The 19171-nt window shown below is 42.1% G+C and overlaps 1 protein-coding gene across 3 annotated transcripts in view; it reads left to right on the forward strand.

Moving 5' to 3' along the window:
- ARHGEF6 (Rac/Cdc42 guanine nucleotide exchange factor 6) overlaps nucleotides 1-19171 on the forward strand; it is a 108405-nt gene that overhangs the window by 15256 nt on the left and 73978 nt on the right. For all 3 annotated transcript variants that reach the window (XM_057718565.1, XM_057718566.1, XM_057718567.1), the window contains 3 exons: nucleotides 14144-14228; nucleotides 16381-16505; nucleotides 17954-18155. In XM_057718565.1, the coding sequence (XP_057574548.1) occupies nucleotides 14144-14228; nucleotides 16381-16505; nucleotides 17954-18155 (412 nt within the window). The remainder of the gene's footprint in view (nucleotides 1-14143; nucleotides 14229-16380; nucleotides 16506-17953; nucleotides 18156-19171) is intronic.

Here is a 19171-nt window from a genome sequence, read left to right on the forward strand (position 1 = left end):
GAAATAGCAAATTAGATTAGATGAGATAAGGTATGTGGAAGCACTTTGTAAACTGGAAAACAGGATCTAAATAGAAAGTTGTGATAAAGGGAGAAGAGAGGTTGCTCTAGATTAGACTGGCTGGCGATGGCAGAAAGAGTCTATATCTATGTGTAACATGGAAGCAACAAAATCAGCAGGAGACAAAAGCTATAAAAAGCAGACTGCCAAACATAACCATCCGGGCCGGTTTTTGGTGTGGGGTCAGGCAACCCAACACATGCTGTGTGGTCTAGTGGCCAGAATTTGTAACTTTCTCTGCCTTGGTCTGGGTCTGATTCCGGGTCAGGGAACCTTTGTTTTTGAGAAGTAGTATAGTATAGTAGTACAGTGGCTAAGAGCTTGAGCTTTGGACTTGAACTGACCTGAGGTAGCCACTTATTAGGTATATGCTAATTTTCTTGATTGTAGTGGTAGATAATATTAGGTATATATTACTTTATTATTATTTGGTATATGCTACCTCTTACCATTAAATGAGAGAAGGCAAGTAAAGCACTTAGCATCAGTGCCTGGCACTGAGTAAACTCTCAGTAAAAGCTAGTTCCTAATTGAAATTTTAATATATCCCAGTAGACTAGTGTTCACAAATGATAACATTGCGTTATCAAAAAAAAAAAAAGGTTCACTTTTTTGCTAACAGGTTAGGCAAACTCCATTTAAGAAGTGAGTTGTGCTTTATAGAAAGATTTCCTTTAGAAATCTTAGCATTAAAAAAACCTTGGATACAAGAAAAGGTAAACTGTGGGCTCTGGGGAATAATTGCATCTCCAGGGATCCTGAGGTTTTGTGCTAGTTACATTGTGAAACATATACACATATATTAATTTTTGGCCGATCCCTGTGGGAACTTTTTTTTTTTAAAGTTCTTTATTGGAATATAATTGCTTTACCTGCAGGGTCTTAGTTCCTCGACCGGGGTTGGAACTTGGCCTCGGCAGTGAAAGTGCAGAGTCTTAACCACTGGACCGCCGGGAATGCCCACATTGAGAATTTAGGTGGGGATGAAACTTAAACCAGGAAAAAAAAATCCAGCCATTTTGGTTCTCAGTTCTGTGCTTTATTTGGCAGAGATCACTTGTTTTTGGAGAAACACTTTTAGAAAATAAAGTCGAAGGTTAAAATCCCCATATATTTTCTAATACTTAACATCTCTCTTCTGAAGACCAAATAAAGTCGACCATTTCTGGGAATTTTAGATGAAGAGTGGTGGCGGGCCTGACCTCTGTTCTCATAGGGAACAACAGAAATTCATCCTGTCAACGTTATTAACCTCTTTCACTCACTAATTGAAGTGGTTTTTTTTTTTCTTTTTTTAGACTTGAAATTCTCAGTGCCTCGCATCATAGAAAATAATTTGAATTTAGATTAGAGGGTGTTGAAATGTGTTTAAAATTATTTGTAGGTCATATTTACTGTGTTTACATATTTTATTTGAAAGACTGCATAAAGACAGTTTAAATTTCGGTGATGTTGTAGTCCAATGATATACATGGGACAGAGACTGGAACCTGTGACTCTCATTTCTGACAATATATGTGTAATCTTAAGAGTTGCATGAACTGGTTATAAAAGTTCCTGTTACGTCTCTAGCTTAATGTCTTGCTGTTGTTCTCAGTGCTTAGCGTGACCAATTTTTAAGTCCTGAGAAGAATTTGTATATGGTTTCCTTTATAACAACTCAGGACTAGAAATATGTTTGGGGATCCAGTTCCAAAGAGGAACTGGAGAAGACAAAGCGACTGAATTCTTCCGAGACTATGAATTATTCAGTTGTTAACCGCAGTAACTTCTTTAGCTACCATTTTGTGTGCTAATAATAGAGACAGTTTGGATGGATTCCTCTTGGAATTGAAAAATCAGGAAAGCTTTTCACTCTTTTCTAGTCTATGCATAAACTAGGAGAATGTGTAAAAAGGATATTTTCAGTTTCTCATATTTACCTGGATGCAATAGTTGGTGTGCCTTTTAAAACAAACATTTGTGTTTTATAATCACAATAGCTTGAAATTTAAAAATCCACCCGAGAGCAAGATTCTTCTTGTTTTAGTTGAATCAAACAATTCAGCAAATTGTTTTTTGTTTTTGGTGGTGACTGACAAAAACTTTCCCTCTTGCTCCTAGGAAATAAGTAATAAGCCTGTTGAATTGGGCATAGTTGAGGGGGGGAAATAAAAATCAATTGCCTCTATAAAAAAACAAAACAAAAACAACCCCCCCCCCCGCCACAATATGCAGTACTGAAAAAGGAAAAATATAGTTTCTGAATTGGATTGAATGTATGCTGATAATACCAAAAGGAAGGCATTTTGTTAGAAAATTTGATGACTTGAATCTTCCTGATGGGAGATGTCAAAATTATCTTGTTTTAAATCTAACTCAACTCTAATTTGGTTTTAATGTTGATTCTAATCCAAGCTGTTTCTGGGGGCAACAGAGCACAATACAGCCCTTTATTAAAACCACACAATCTTGGCCACCCTACCCTACTCCAGCCCCATTCTAATTTGGTCGTATGTTATCATTGAGGCGACCCCCAAGAATCACTCTGAGAGGTGAAGACATTGCCAGCACAGCATAAGGTATGCAGAACCATTGGTGATGACATTGGGGTTAGTACCAAAAGGAAGTACAAGGTCTGGCCTTTGAATTGCAAATAAAGAAGAGTGAGGGCACTTGCCAATTGCTTAGGGCCTTTGCTTACCTACAATTTTAGAGGAGGTGTTTGTCCACTCAGTCCAGAAGCTGCTCCATATCTACATTTCAACCTTGACATTGCCACTTCCTCTGTTGTCATCTGGCAGAAAGACTTACAACACCAGACATCTGTCTAATTAAAATGCTCCCGGCTTTGTCATACCCTGGCAAACTGGGCCCTTCCACACAGAGGGGTGTGTTGGTTCAGAGCTGTGGATCACCCCAGATGACATATAGTCACGTGTCTTTTTTTATTTTACTTTTAAAATTTATTTATTTATTTATTTATTTATATATTGGCCACGCTGGGTCTTCATTGCTGCGCATGGGCTTTCTCTAGTTGTGGCAAGTGGGGACTACTCTTCGTTGTGGTGCGCAGGCTTTTCATTGCAGTGTCTTCTCTTGTGGAGCACAGGCTTTAGGCGCGCGGGCTTCAGTAGTTGTGGCACATGGACTAAGTAGTTGTGGTTCATGGGCTCTAGAGTGCAGGCTCAGCAGTGTGGCACATGGGCTTAGTTGCTCCATGGCATGTGGGATCTTCCCGGCCCAGGAATCGAACCCGTGTCCCCTGCATTGGCAGGTAGGTTCTTAACTACTGTGCCACCAGGGAAGCCCTTCATGTGTCATTTTTATTTGACTTCTTGGCAGAAGATTTACCTTTCTAATTAAGTTCTGCTTAGAGAAATAGAGTAAAATCCCAGCTTTATACTTTCTTGGGGACTTGAATATTATTACGGAGATCAGACATGCCAATTGAGGGATTGAATAGGGCAATAGGGAAGAGAAGAAATTGAATTAAGATGGGATGAAATGCAGTCTTTTGCAAAGCAGTGAGTGAAAGTGTGATAAGGACTTGTCTCACCCTAGACAATCACACACAGGTTTCCTTCCCCTTTGGAAGCATGGACATTACTTTAAGAGGCGTCTCTAAGAGGTCAAGCTCTTAGCAGCTTTTATGAAGAGCCCGGCCTGTGAAGCAAGCCTCAACACTGAGGAACCTTCTGTCTTGTAATTTGTCTGTTCTTCATGGCTGGGTTTCCAGCAAACTGGGCTACTTACCAATCATTTCTGAGAAATGTATGCAAACTAAGAGAATGCGGTATTTTACTAACAAAAGGAATTTAACCACTTCTTTGGAGAAATGTGTGTTGTGATAGTGTAAGTCAGCATTTTTACTGTAAAATAACCAGTTTGCATTCTTTGAAGATATGCTGGTATTTGGGAATGGATTGGGGAAAATCTTGATTGGGGATTTAAAAAAATCACCTTCAGGAAAAGAGAACAGAATGAAAAACAATGTTTGACAGTTGGTATACTTGTGGGCGACTTTATTTGCTAGATTTTATCTAGCATTCTTTTTATTTCTTATCTTAAAACAAATTTATGTGTTAGTGCCTGGCGTATACCAGGTGTTCAGTAAATATTTGTTGAATGGGTAACAAGTGGATGAATTTTTAAAATTTATTTTAGGTAGCTTGAATATCTAACAGTCTTTATGTATTGATAGATTATCGAGAGCTGACTATTCATAGAAATGACTCTTTAGTGGATGAAAATAAGGCTAAAAAGAAAGCTGGGTCTTTCCTACTACAGTATTACTCAGTCTCTTTATGCCAAGGTGCAGCACCCGTTTCATGTTTTTAAAAGTTAAAAAAAAAAAAAGAAAGAAAATGAAAGGTATGAGAGATTAGGTCCCACAATGTCATTTGGAAGCCCTTCTCTGCCTTTCCAGGGCTCAGGTCACTTCTTATTCCTTGTGTTACCCAAACTCTGTCAATTTCCCTGGGCTTTCCAGGTGTGAGATTTGCACATCCAGGACTCTGTAACTTTGATTCTCTAAAGTGATCCCAGGCAGCAACTTCACTTCCTTTGGGTGAGGTAAATGCTTTGTCAGCATTCTTCGCTTCTCTCAATCATATTCTTAAAAAAAAAAAAATCTACCTTCCCAAGTGATGGAAAATATATGAGCCCTGATTTATCAAGTTCTACCGGAAAAAATATGACCTTCTCCCTGTCTTTCCTTCTGGAGAAGGTATGACCAAAGGACAGGTGTTTCTGGTAGAAGAAAGAACTGCTTAAATATTAGGTTGAAAGGAAAGAGGAATAGTCAGCAAGCACATGTGCACCATCTACATGTTGAGTACAGAGGATTGTGGGAAAAGGCAGCATGTGTATGGGAAATAGTGAAGTTTCTCAGTGTGTAGAAGTGGATGGCTAGGTATCCAAGCTTCCAGAATCTAGAGCATACTACAGAATTGAGAGAAAGAGAAGCCTTTATGTACTGAGGTGTAGTGTTGGGGGAAGACCCCATGGAGGAGAGTGATGGAGGGTGGGCCCCTAGGGACCACTAGGATTCAGATGGTTGAGGGAACTTTTTCATAAGGAGAAGCGTGCATAACAGAGAGAGGCACAGTGAAGGAAGCAAAGGATTCTGGGGCATACAAGGAGGTGATGGTGAGAAATGATTGGCTTGCTAGGGGTTGGACCGGCTTGAGAAGGACTTTGAATGCTGGCTTGAAGAACGTGGACTTGATCTTGTAGACAGTTACAGGCTGGGTTACCTTAGGCTGAGAGACGTGGATTTTAAGTGAAAGCACCATTCCTGATGGCTTGGCTAGCCGAGCTCCCGAACGCCCACCTTCCCGTGTTTGGGTGGTTTCCTAGGCACAGATCTTGTTTGGGGTCCAGTGGAGGACAGTTAATTAGTTAATTCATTAATTGGTTGATTGAGGTCTGTTAGGCATTGATGGGCATCTCTGAAAAGGGCATACTTTTGAAAAAGTGACTCACATAGAGATGTAAGCAAAGTGTGCCAGAAGTCTTTGCCAAATGAATGGTTGAAGGTGATCTCGAAAGAAAGAAAGTGGGAGAAACTTTGGCACAACATCCTTCCCACCCGGATAAGCTGGTGGAAGAGAGACTTCGGGTGTGTGACTTGTAGTCTTGCCAATTGCCTGTCACCTCTTCTTAGTTCTTGGGGTTACTTTGCCGTGTTTTGCCACATCCCACTGTGCCCTGCTGGGACTCGGAGCCTGTTTTAGAGCAAGGGATCTATTATTTTAGATAACAGATGTTTCCTGAAAAGTCACATGGAAATGGGTTTTTTTCCTTCCTTAATGATATTTCTTTTTGCCTTTACTGTAATTTCAGCAATGCCTTTTCCTCAATTATAATTCATCACCAATTGGCGAGAGCTTCTAAACTTTCATTAACTCATCCAACATTTCTTGAGTGCCTGCTATGTGACAGGCACTCTTCTAGACACTGAGGATCCAGCCGTGAAAAAGATTCGAAAAAACTGGCTTCATGGGGCTTACATTCTAGGTGCAATTTGTATTTAAGTTTCTCTGACAGTCCATCCTGTCGGTCTACCAATGAATGACTATTTATCGAGTGTCTCATATGTGTTGAATGCTGGACCAGGCCTGGGGGGCCCTTTGCAATGCAAAGAGTTGACTTTCCAATGGGAAAGCCAGGGCTAATCTTAACCCCCACAGAATAAATAGAGAATATCCCAGTGGTAGGTGATTGAGAGTGCATGTGTGCAGCATCTACCCAGACTGCAAGGCTGGAGCCGTTCAGAAGAGATGTGAGGGTGAGTGGGCGGAAGACTTTAAGGAAGGCCTGTAGAGGGGCTCCTGTGTTCATTGCCCTGCTCCCTCCCTCAGCTTTGGGTGGGGCTCATTTAACACCAGTCTCTCCTGTGCAGGGAATTCATCGCGAAGCAGCTGCTTCTACTAGGTTCTCGGGCTCCAACCCTAAATCCTAGGAGGCTTGTAGGAAAACAGGGGCTGCAGGAACCCTATCTTCACAGGGGAGTCTCTTCCTTAAATGCCTGGACGGTTAAAAAGGCAGGAGCTGTCGGCTTTCTGAGCTTTTTCTCATGGTCTTCATACGTGTCGCTGGATTCATCATGGGGAGTTCCAAAATAAATAGTACTTGGAGCGTCTAGGATATTTTTATCTTCTTAATTCATCCCGTTTTTAAAAAAATTCATCCTTTACGTGAAAGGACAAGGAAGAAGTATAAGGAATGAGGATGTTGATTTGGGATCCCACGTTTAGGCATTCTTTAGTATAAAAATGGATTATTTTCCAAAAGCTCATTTTTTTTTATTTATTATTTTTTGGGTTTTTTTTTTTTTTTTCAAAAGCTCATTTTAAAGTTATTGTTAGGAACACAGAACACATTTTCCCATAGAAACAAGGTGCTTCGTGGCGATTCTGTTTTCTGGCTGGCCCACAGAGGCTTGTTTAATAACTAATGTGGCTGAACTATGGATGTCAGAGACTGAGTGGCATGGGTGACACTATGTCTCTAGGAAAATGTGTTCCTCATTCCAATTTGCACTACTAAGAAGTAAGTCCCCTTCTCTGACGGGGTGGGGGCTTGGGGCTTGGGAAGGACACCACCAGCTCTGGTGCACAGACGCTCCACCAGTTCGGAGGGGTGGGGCATCACCCATCCACCCCCACCCCACCGAACTGGCAGCCAGTGTGGCTCTAGTGACAGGGGCACAGGAGGGGGGCGGGGGGCAGGCCACAGTGGCCGCGGGCTGAGCAGCAGCTGGTTCTAAGCCTCCGGCTTCCCCACCCTTGGCTTGGCAAACGGTATTGACAAGAGAGATTTCATCTTCCCCTTCATGCCTACCCTCTTTTTGGTGAGATTATCCAAAGCCAGTTGTTCTCTCTCTTTTTCTTTTTAATCCTGGGACCATCCCCACCAAGATGCCTCGTCCATTTGCCTCTTTCCTGAACACTTGCTACTCAACGGAAGATAAATCTCTGTTGTGGAGAAAGCGGTTTTTGCCCTACATGAGTGCTAACAAGGAGGAATGGCAATCATAAGGTGGGATACATTGACACTGGTGATGCTGAGGAAGCCATTCGGAAGTGGGTTTGGGGACTTCTCGATGAGGTGTGAGCAGTGATAGTTACGCTCAGATCTGTGTTCCTATTGCAGGAGCTCTGTGGAGCTGCACTTCCTGGCTCCAGATGAGATGAGGGCCAAGCCTTCTACAAGCCTGTATTAGTTATCTAAAGTGACTCTATATAAACCCACAGGGACAAAAGGACATACATGGTCAAAGCTGTCCACAGTTGCAATCAGAGTCCCATGAAGCAGTGGTGGCAAGATAGAGCCAGAATTTATAAATAGGCCATTTAAAAAACTCCATTTTGAAAAATCAAGTATAAATAGGTAATAATTACATTAGGCTGCAATACCCCAGACTCCCTTTGCTTTGATTCTGTACTATCCAACAAATTTCTAGTTGTAATTTGGCTTACTCTGTAGATTTCCCTATTGGGAGAGAGTTGATCTGGCCCATAAAATGGGAATATCCAATCCTCTTAATGGTATCCAATCCTCTTAATCCTCTTTTTTTAATTAGTAAATTGGCATTTTGGTTTATGCATTGGCCTTTTGTGAACGTGGTTAATATGAGTCCATTTTCAAGAGCCTTGAGAACTGAGGACCAGATTCTGGATCTTGGGGACCCAGCCAAGATGCTGCCTTTGGGAGCCCCTATTCAGGTGATGGACCAGCAGGCCTTTCACTGCGCTCCTTTGGTTAAAGACACCTCTCACTGTCCTGATGGGAAACAGAGCCACAAAGAAAGTAGTGTTGCTTTTCTTAGATCCTCACAACTGCTCGGCAGTGAGAAATCTGGGATTGGAGTCAAGGTCTCCTGACCCTCATATCAGTGCTCTTTTCAGTACACCGATGTTATGCAGCTACATGCATAAGTTAGATCTCGTTCCCTAAATGGCTGAAATGGAGAGAAAGGAAGGAAATAAGAGAGAAGTAGAGAGCAGGGTTTGCTCCATATCAAATTGGAACAGTTATTATTTAAAACCAGGCAGGGTACAAATGCCATCCTCTGTATTCTAGTAAGTGGAATACCAGTGGCGAATTGAGTCCAGTTTCTGAGCTGAGAGCATTATTTGTTGCTGACTTGGTGACTGCTTTTAGTAGGAGCTGGGCGGAAGCACCCCAGGTCGTGTCCACAGAGCCAAGAGCGCTGCCACCCAGTGAAATATGACTAAGCAGCTCAGATTCGCTTGCTCTGTCGCACGACGTAATGACATTTCCTCCAAAGTTCAGGGGTTAACAGAGGCAGCGTGCTCAGCTGTGAGGATTAGAGAATGTGATTCAAAACGGGCTAAGTTAATTTAAGATCTTATTCAATAAGAACAAGAAGAACAAGGAAGAGATGGAATGTTCCTAAAATATTTGAAATTTTTTTTTAAAAAATGGGCCTGAAACAAAAGCTATGTCCATGTGGTCCCACTGAATCACTTGCTTTGCAGTTGATTAGACTTTAATAGTTGAGTGATGGAGCCTATTGTGATCACTTCAAACCCTAAATTAACTTTAAATGAAGTTCACTAAGTGGTACTGAAGCCACATGACATTAGAGGCATCACCCAGGCATCACCCATCACTAGGCTTCTTCTCTTAACAAGGATGTGGCTGGGGCTGTGACTGGTTAACTCAGATGCTTAGAGCATGATGCTGATGAATGGTTTCACTTGGTCCTATAACCATGGGCTGGGGCTTCCCTGGTGGCGCAGTGGTTAAGAATCCAGAATCCACCTGCCAGTGCAGGGGACACAGGTTCGAGCCCTGGGCCGGGAAGATCCCACATGCCATGGAGCAGCTAAGCCCATGAGCCACAACTACCAAGCCCGAGTGCCACAACTACTGAAGCCTGCGCACCTAGAGCCTGTGCTCGGCAACAAGAGAAGCCATCACAATGAGAAGCCCATGCACCACAACGAAGAGTAGCCCCCAATCGCCTCAGCTAGAGAAAGCCTGCGTGCAGCAATGAAGACCCAGCACAGCCAATAAATAAATAAATTAATTAATTTAAAAAAAGCCCATTGGCTGGATGCCCCCACCCCCACCCCCAGCCAACACCTCACGTATATGGACGATGGAACCAGATGAATAAATAGGAGTAACTCAGTGCAGCCCTAATCCCCTTCTGGCAAGCGTGACCAGGTGCCTGCTGGGTCATGGCTGCCCCTCGAAATGAGATAGACAGCACAGGAGTTGGGCAAAGCCCCTGCAGAGACAGTCTTCTCACATAGGCAATTTTCTTTTTGTCACGATTAGTTGAATTAAGTCATCTTAGAGGTTGTAACAAACTTGCCGTGGATGGTAGAGATGCTGCTCGTATTGACAGCAGCAAGGGATTTCTTTTTGTGTACAAACTTACAGATTTCTTTCTCACCTTTTTCATGTCTCATGAAAACATAAAGTATGCATACAGGTCTAAAATGCCCCTTAGAGCACTTTCTTGTGTATTTTTATTGGTTCCATCGCTTTCTTGCTTTGTGACTTAATTACTTACTCTGAGTCACTGTTTACTTATCTATAAAATGGGGGAAATAGTTGTACCCATGTTACAGGCTTGCTGGGAGAATCAAGGGCAATGAGTGGATGGCTAGGATGACTCTAAGCATGGTGTCAGCACACAGCGCATAGCAAGGGCTCAGGAACTCGTAGCTGTAAGATTACCAAGTCATTGTGGGGAGTGTCTTCTCCTGTGCTTCCTTGCTTTTGTCAATTTAGGGAAAATGTCATAAAATAGCATGCATGTTGAAACTGCAAACTCCTCCAAAAAGGATCTATTTGTAAAGCCATATAAATATTAACTTCTGTGCAGCTTATACTGGCAGATCCCCAGCGGTTCCGAATTAACACCTGGTGTTTAGTGGATGGAAAATAGGTTTTGCTGTCATTGTGGATCTCCAAAATGGAAAAATGTGGGGAAACATTGAAAAATGAAATGCCTTGTCTGACTTCAGCTGCTGATGTAGGATTAAACCTTAGGCTGGCTCTATGTAAATACTTAAAAAAAAATCTTTAATGAACTTTAATCCTTGTCTCTCCTGTTGCTTACCCAGCGTAGAGTAAATGTTTTTTATCGTTGTTATTCTTGAACCTTGCCTCATCCCATTGCAGGCGTGGGACCTAGAAACCATTGAGCTGTAGTCTAAGAAGCAATACTTTCTTTCTTGTCTGCCTCACAGTAGTAGTAAATGGAGGGAGGGAATCCTGCTGTTCATCCGACCTTCACAGATCCAACTGGAACTAAGCAGTTCATTTCTGCACCAAAATAGGAATCAAGAACGTTCAGCTAATCTGGGACTCAGTTTCATACCAGAGGCACTAAACGGGCGAGTGAGGCTTGCACAGAGTACCAGGAGATGAGTGTCATTAGGACTTTGTATTGGGAAATCACATACGGCATCAAAGTACAAATTTGTGCTCCCTTTTAACCATCCCAGTGCTTTGCAGATGGAAAAGGGGAATTGGTTCTCTATTTTGCACATATAAATGATTGGGATTAGGCCTAAGCAAGTGGCTTGTATTGGAATCGATTTCTCTTTACTCTCCTCATACCCTCTCCATGCTGGGGGAATCTCCCTTGCTTTTTCCCAGTTGGGCATCAGCGCCCTTAGTGTTTCTCCACATAATCAATCACCTCTAAACTTGGTCTCCCACCTCTCCTTTTCACTAAGATGTAAAAGACTGATAACAGCTGAAATTATTGCACTCCCTTACAAATAGTATTTCCATTTTAGTGGATGACCAATCTCAAGTACATGGAAGAAAGGTCTGGGGTGGAATGTTCAGGATCATTCCATGTGAGGCTTGTGAGAGTGTGGCGCCGTGGAGGGTGTTCATGGTTCTATCTAGCCTTCCACCTGCTCAGAAATCACAGCCCTCAGGCATTGCCTTCTCTACTAGTCCCGGGAGGCCTCTTCCAACTTCTTCCTATGTAGTTCCGAGTGCTTCAAAACAGCATCTGTGGGTAAATTCTAGTGTATTGAGGTTTTCTAAAAAGGGAACTGTGTATAGTGCAGGCAACTTCCCTCAAGCAGACACAGTGCCTCTTGTTGACACGTTTCATTTTCTGATCAGCTTATTTGTTTTCAAATTCATCCAAGTACCAATATAAGCGAATACCGCCGGTGTGGCCACATATAGGCGATCGATTAACCTGGATAAAGAGCAACGTCAAAAGAATGGGGGAGGTTTTTTATCACAGCTTTTGCTCTCGGCCTTATTCTGCTATTTACATCTGTTTATTATCTTCGACTCTACTCATCTCCACCACACCTACCCAACAATCACATCCACATGCATCACACATTCTCACATTCCCATTAGGAATTACGGGCTAAAAACAAACCAGTTTTTTGCTACGTTACCCTTTTGGCACATGTCATTAACATTTTCCCATTGATCAGTTCTAAGGGAGATTCGGTAAGTCTGGAATCCTCTGGGATACTAGATACTCTGTCTAGGGTCTGTTGCATCTTATTCACCCAGGTCTTGGCAAACTAAAACAGAATACCTATCCATTTATTCCTGGAAACCTTTGCATTTTAGATGGTAGCATTCAGGAACATATTTGGATTGTAGTGTCATTTAACTCTTTAGTAATATTGGCATTCCCCTCCCTTTGCTAAAAGTATATTAGTGTTTCATTTTTAGATGTGATTGGGCTCTTCAGTCATTTTAAGTTTGAATGCAAAACATTCATTGATTAAATGAATAAAGAGTTGTGAGTCTCAGAAGAGGCACATATTTGCATATATTGTTTATATGATGCCCCCCACCTCCCAAATTTGAAAAAACAAATGGATACTATATATTTTCATTCTAGAGACAGATTTTAGGTCTTCAAGAATATGTACACAGGGACTTCCCTGGTGGCGTAATGGTTAAGAATCCGCCTGTCAATGCAGGGGACATGGGTTCGAGCCCTGCTCCAGGAAGATCCCACATGCCGTGGAGCAACTAAGCCAGTGTGCCACAACTACTGAGCCTGTGTGCTGCAACTACTGAAGCCTGCTTGCCTAAGAGCCTGTGCTCTGCAACAAGAGAAGCCACTGCAATGAGAAGCCTGTGCACCACAGTGACGAGTAGCCCCTGCTCGTCACAACTAGAGAAAGCCTGTGCCCAGCCACGAAGACCCAACACAGCCAAAAAAAAAAAAAATAATCTCTTTTTAAAAAAATAATATGTACACAAAGAAGATAAAATTGGTTCTTGACGTGGCTCCCAGAAAACATGCAGATTAGAAATGGGAGAAATGTTCCTGTCTGATGGGAAGACAGATCCTTCAAAATCTTAGGCTCATTACCAGCCCTGCCCCACGTGAAAGGGTACATTTTATTCCCATCACCACATCGGGGGAAAAGAAAGAATGCAAACTTCTAGACATGCTGAAAAGAAATATTTTTTAGAAGGTGTATTTCCATCCAGAAGGTGGGCATCTGGTTACCTATAGATATATATCTGGAGATCTGCATCGTTGGCTGTTAGATTCATAGGTTGTGCCTGTACTTGAGCATACTTCTAGTTTCAAATAGACGTATATGAGACTAGAAGATACCTCCATACATTTTAAAACACTGAATACATTTTAATTTTAATTTTTAAATTTTTTCAAATTTTATTTTTTTTTACTGAAGTATAGCTGATTTACAGTGTTTCAGGTGTACAGCAAAGTGATTCAGTTATATATCTTTATGCCTATTCGTTTTCAGATTCTTTTCCATTATAGGTTACTACAAGGTATTGAATACATTTTGAAACAAACACTTCTTTCAAACAACAGCTGCTTGGTATCTTCCCTAGGGACACTGGGATATCAGAATGATGGTTGCGACAGGCCAAGTGAAATACTGTATTTCTTTAATGTTTTGCGGCTGGCAATTGAGTAATACCAGGAAGGCTAGAGGTCATATCTGAAAAAGTCACTTAAGGCCAGGAAGAACCTACATACTCAAGCCGGCCAAGGGTCAGATCCATGAATATGAGCTGAGGGGGGCAAGGTCAAGCGTCAGAAACTGGGCACTGAGGCTGGGAGCAAGAGGCAGGCCTGGGCAGAAAGTTGGGCAACGTGGAGTTGGGACCCAGTGGGTGGCCTCGGGGACAACAGGCAGCAGAGAGAAAGTCACTGCTGACAGTGCCCTGGCTGTGAACAGTGAATAAACGGTACAGAGGAAAACGTGTCACAAAGGCTCCCCCTCCTCCTGTAGGTGATGGGCATTGACTGTAACCCAGCACAGAGCTTCCGGTAACTGGGCTGAGAGTATTGATGGGTTCAGGTCAGAAGAGCAGGTCTGCGCACTTCCTGGTGGGCCCTGCATTCGGCGTGGCTCTCATTTCCCATTACTGCTTCTCTCTGACTCACTGATGGCCCGCCACATGTCATTAGGCGGCTCAGCTGCTGCTTTCATTTCTCCCAAAGGTATACAGAGATTTGGGTCTTGGCTTTTACATTTTTTTCTCCTGAGAGCTGGAGGAACTGGCCTTCTGATAGTTTGGTTTGTTGAGTTGAATACTTACAGTGTTTTAAAGGTTTCAGTTTCCTTTCTCATAGGTATTTGATCCTGATGACCTTTATGCAGGGGTCAATTTCTCCAAGGTTCTGAGCACTCTCTTAGCTGTCAACAAAGCCACAGAAGGTAAGCAGGGCTTGGGATAGATGGGTTGTGGGTGACACGTTTGGGTTCACATATTACCCTAGGAGCCAACTATCTGTGGCCAGGATTGGGCGATTGGGGCAGACTTCTTTCCTCCCCCTAAAGAAACCCCGATGTGTGCCAGATACTTTAATTTGTCATAGTTTAGGATTTAAACATGTGTCACAGATGTTATTCTAATGCCCTTAATATAAGAACCAAGAAACGATTTCATTCAAAGCTATTGACTAGGCAACTGAGTATAACAAGACAGAAAATAAAAAGGAAAAAGATCAGTTCCCCTTTTCATAAAGTTTACAAAATGCAGCCGTTACTTCCCTTTCCCCGCCAGAGACATATTTTTTCTCATAGTTTTCTGTGTCTTTGTCCATGTTAAGGAACCCTTCAGTAACCTTGCATTGGAAATGAAACCTCAGGTTCATAGTGAGTGAAAAGAACATCATTTATTTAAATGTTTAGTATCCATCATGTTGGCAGAATGAAATATAAATCCTAGTAAATGCGAAGCAAATGGTGACAACCTTAAAGTATAACTTTGTTCCTTCTGTGATGTAGTATCTTACCTATAGCTGGGCAGGGATAACCATAGTTAAAATGCGTTGAGCCTTTACCATGGGTCTCGGCTGTCCTAAGAGCCACTGGGGGTCTCATTCAATCTTTGAAACATGCCTGGGAGTAGGTGTTAGCATTAGGTCCATATTTCAGATAAGGAAAGTCAGGCCCATAGTGGCCCCAGTAGAAAGTAAGCTTCAGACCTGGGATTCAGACCCACATCTGACTGACTCCAGAGCCCTGAGGCTCCAACACGGGTCTTGCTGCTCAAACCGTTGGAGAGCCAACAGGCTGTGTGCCCAATTGCCAGGTGCTACAAAGGAAGTGTAAGACGTGGTCCCCGCCCTGGAGAAAATTACCTTCTATTTAGGGAGACTCAACTTACCCACGTGAAACAATTAGAGAACAAGAACAGACAATATAATCAAGTGCCAAATAGGCTGGAGCATCTAGGAAGCTATCAAGTAATTATAGTTTTAGTCAAAAGAGCTGTATATAATAGCAATAAATGTAAAAATACTTCTCTGAAGTTGTTCTTTTGCTCTCTGGAAGAAAATGCTTTGGAGCTATTGCAAGGCATATAGCAGAAAGTACAGCTAATTCAAGTAACTATATTTAACACACATGACAGCTATCCAGTTCTGGGCAGGGAGGATCGTATAATTCTAACATTATGCCATACAAATTATACGTTCCTTTGCCAAACTCTCCTAGCAAGTTTTGCAGTCTCTTCCCTTGCCACGGATATTTATAAAATACAAGGAGGTGAAAGTTAAAACCCACAGCATCAAGGAAATTACTTGGATACTGAGCTTGTCGCCTAGGGAATGTTTGGGCTTTAGACTTTTGCAGTTTATATCTTTTAAAACTAAATGGAGAGGAAAAGAACCCTCATTTGAATTTGTCAGGAAGCCAGCTCCTGCCTTCAGTATGCTCTCAGCATACTGAAAACATCCAGCTCAGCGCTGAGCTGATCGAATTTCACAAGGTTTCAAGGAAGAGAGCACTCGAGTTTGATTTAAGAAAAAAATGATTCCAGTATCAAGATTGCATCTTTCTCAAACATACATTCTCTCTCGTTCTCATTCTTTCCCCCCTCCCCCCCCCCCCGCCCAGGCACCAGGGGGATTTTCCATTATATGTGCCACACAGACTGTCCCGTGTGAGGAAGAAAGGAACCACTCAGTTATGGGTCAAAAAACAAAGCGAGAAATTTGAAATATTTCAAAGTAATAAGAGCCACAAACAGCTGTTTGGTACCCAATATAGTTCTGCCTGGGCTAACAGGGCATACTGTTGCAACGGGTTCAGGAGGGAAGAGTTGTAGGGAAATGGGTTAAGAGAAAATGTGGTTCTGTCGCTGTTTTTCATTCTGCTGGAGAGCAATGGCCAGTAAGGTTAAGAAAAAGAAGTTGGCCACCAAAAGGGGGGGGGATGAAATGAGCTCAGCGTGGTCATCATAGAACAGTTAGAATTATGGTCAGATTGCCTTTGATAATGTCCCATGAAAGATAATATTATGCTGTAGATGTTTTTCTGACACAAGGGGTTCTCTTTACGGTGCCTTTTCCTCTTTTCACAGATCAGCTCTCAGAAAGGCCATGTGGACGTTCCTCTTCTCTTAGCGCTGCTAATAGTTCTCAGACAAACCCACAGGGAGCAGTTTCTAGCACAGCTCCAGGGCTGCAAAGGCAGTCAAAGCCAGTGGTAAGTCTGGTCCCCAAATCCCCCTGCCCGTTTTAAAATCCCTAAACTTCGATTGCTATCCCGGTGCCATCTCCATAGGGATGACATAGCCATCCTGTTGTTGGGGGGTGTTGCGAGAAAGAATTTGGAACCTCGCCCCAGTTCAGGCAGGCCCACGGGAACAAGTCAAAGGCATGTGTGGCAGAGAGTCTGAAAATCAGGCTTGAAGCCCCAAAGTCCAGTCCCTTTCTAGAACTGAGCAACCGAGAATGCTATGCAAATATCAGTCATTAGGACGACTTCCGGAAGGAAGTTTGCTGTTATTTCCCCTCTCCGTTGGCTTATTAGGAGAACGAAATAGCGCCTGGCATACAGCAGGCAATCAATATATATTATTCGTTCTCATCATCGTCGCTGTCATTTTCTTTTTCTCTTTGCGATCCTACTGAGCCCAGGACTAGCTCCTATATTGGGATAGCTCGGTTATCTTTGCATTTGGTCTTCACGGGAGCTTTCGTTTGGGAGGAAGCGCCCTAGCTTCTGCTCTTTTGAGACCTTTATTCCTTGTCAAAATCCACCCACTTGCTTTAAGCCATCATGAGCTATTACTTCCAAAGTACTTTAATTACTTCCAAAGCACTTAACCTTTTGAGACCACAGATCCCTTTCAGAAGCTGATGAATACTATATGGTTCTGTACCTCTTGGGCCCACTCAGATTGTTTGCAAAGTCTCCTGTGTGGGTACTTAATGGGGTCTGTGTTTTGGGTAAAGGCTCATTGTGCTATCAGCTTCTCAAAGGGACCTGTGACAGGTTAAGAACTCCTGACTTGGGTAACTATGGAATATTTGATCTTTGCATATGACTAAGTCTTAGCCAATTTAAGATATTCTTAGTAACTGGGAGGTGGGAGGCAGATTTTATGAGAGGAGGTTAGTACCTAATCTTGGTCATATGATTATGTAAGACTTTGGGTGTTGGGTAGAGGCAGAGTGGGATAGTTTATTACTCTGCTTTGTTTCCTGGCTCATTTAAATAAGTATCTTTTGGGAGTTCCCTGGCAGTCCAGTGGTTAAGACTCTGAGCCTCCATTGCAGGGGGCCTGGGTTCTGTCCCTGGTTGGGGAACTAAGATTCCCCGCAAGCTAAGCTGAGTGGCCAAAAAAAAAAAAAGGGATCTTTAGATAATTGGTGGGGGAGAAGGAAATAAAAGCTATGACCGCCTCCAAAATACACATTCTCACAAGTGCAAAAGTTTGCCTACAATTGTGGAGACTTTATTAATCCCCTGTCCCTCATTCCCCCAAGTCCTACCCATGCTTGGCCCATTCCTAAGTTAAAAACTCAAGACTGAGATGGACCTGGGGTTTTATTCTTGGTCACACTGCTATATTTGCCTAAATGCATAGAATTTCTGCCCCTGCCTCATTGAGATGAGCACCTAATCTGGTGTGACTTTTGTTTCTCCAGGAGATGACGGAAAATGGCAGTCACCAGTTGATAGTAAAAGCGAGATTCAACTTTAAGCAGACTAATGAAGATGAACTGTCTGTCTGTAAAGGGGACATCATTTATGTCACTAGAGTTGAAGAAGGAGGCTGGTGGGAAGGCACATTAAATGGGAGAACAGGCTGGTTCCCTAGTAATTATGTCCGAGAAATTAAATCCAGTGGTAAGTCAGTCTTTTCAAAACTTCTACTTTCTTGGCCTTCAGACTGAAAATCTTGTAGTTTTCAGTGGTTAACAGAAAATTGTTTGTACTTGTATGTGTATGTCAAAAATAAGACTAGAGCAGAACTGGGAAAAAATCTGTGATTAGATATTTTGAAACCAAGTTGTATTTAGATCATATTGAGGCGGCAAAAAACTAAAAAAGCAAAAGAATTCAAAGCTCAGACAACTGTTCCACCTTAACTATGTCCCCTCTATCTACTAATTCTAGCCCATGTAATGTAGTACAAAGCCCTTCCTGCTACTCTAAGAATCACCATGGCAAAATACAATAATGAAAAGAGAGGCCATGTGCTAACTTCCTTTTTTAGCCCTAAGTTCTTTGAGCAGACCCAAGTCTAAATGCCTCAGAGATGTGTAGGAGAAATAATAATCATGGGACTGCAGGAAGATGTCTGGACACTTTGATTCTGGATAAGATTGCCCTTAACTCATTAATGATACCCAGAGAATGCAATCTAATCACTCATCAGTAATCTTTCTAGAACTTTCTTGGCTAACTTACTTGCCTTTTATTATTTAAGAAACTAGGTCCTGCCTATATTACAAAAAAAGAGAAATCCCTGGCATTATAAAAATATGTCACAAAACAGATAAAATAAGGTTCAGTTACTCACATTATTATATCTCTTCACTCTTCAGAACCATTTACCCAAGGGCTCCTTTTAAGTAGTTAGCTCCTCAGTATATTTTTTCTTTTGGTCAATATCTTTATTGCTTTTTTTTAATGCCTCAAAATTAATACTATTATTTAAGCTGTATTAAAAAACTTAATACTATTATTTAATAAAATTATAGGCTCACTGTAAATGTTAAAACTTATAGAAATAGATAACAGATAATAAAAATTCCCCTTGCCTTCGCCTCCTCCACTGGATAACCACTGTTAGGAGCTTTTCCCTAAAGCATTTGAAATAAAATTTAGTTTCACGCTTTTCTGTGTTGTGTATTGGGTGA

The sequence above is a fragment of the Hippopotamus amphibius genome, chromosome X (genome assembly GCF_030028045.1).
Source record: "Hippopotamus amphibius kiboko isolate mHipAmp2 chromosome X, mHipAmp2.hap2, whole genome shotgun sequence".
NCBI classification, from domain to species: domain Eukaryota; kingdom Metazoa; phylum Chordata; class Mammalia; order Artiodactyla; family Hippopotamidae; genus Hippopotamus; species Hippopotamus amphibius.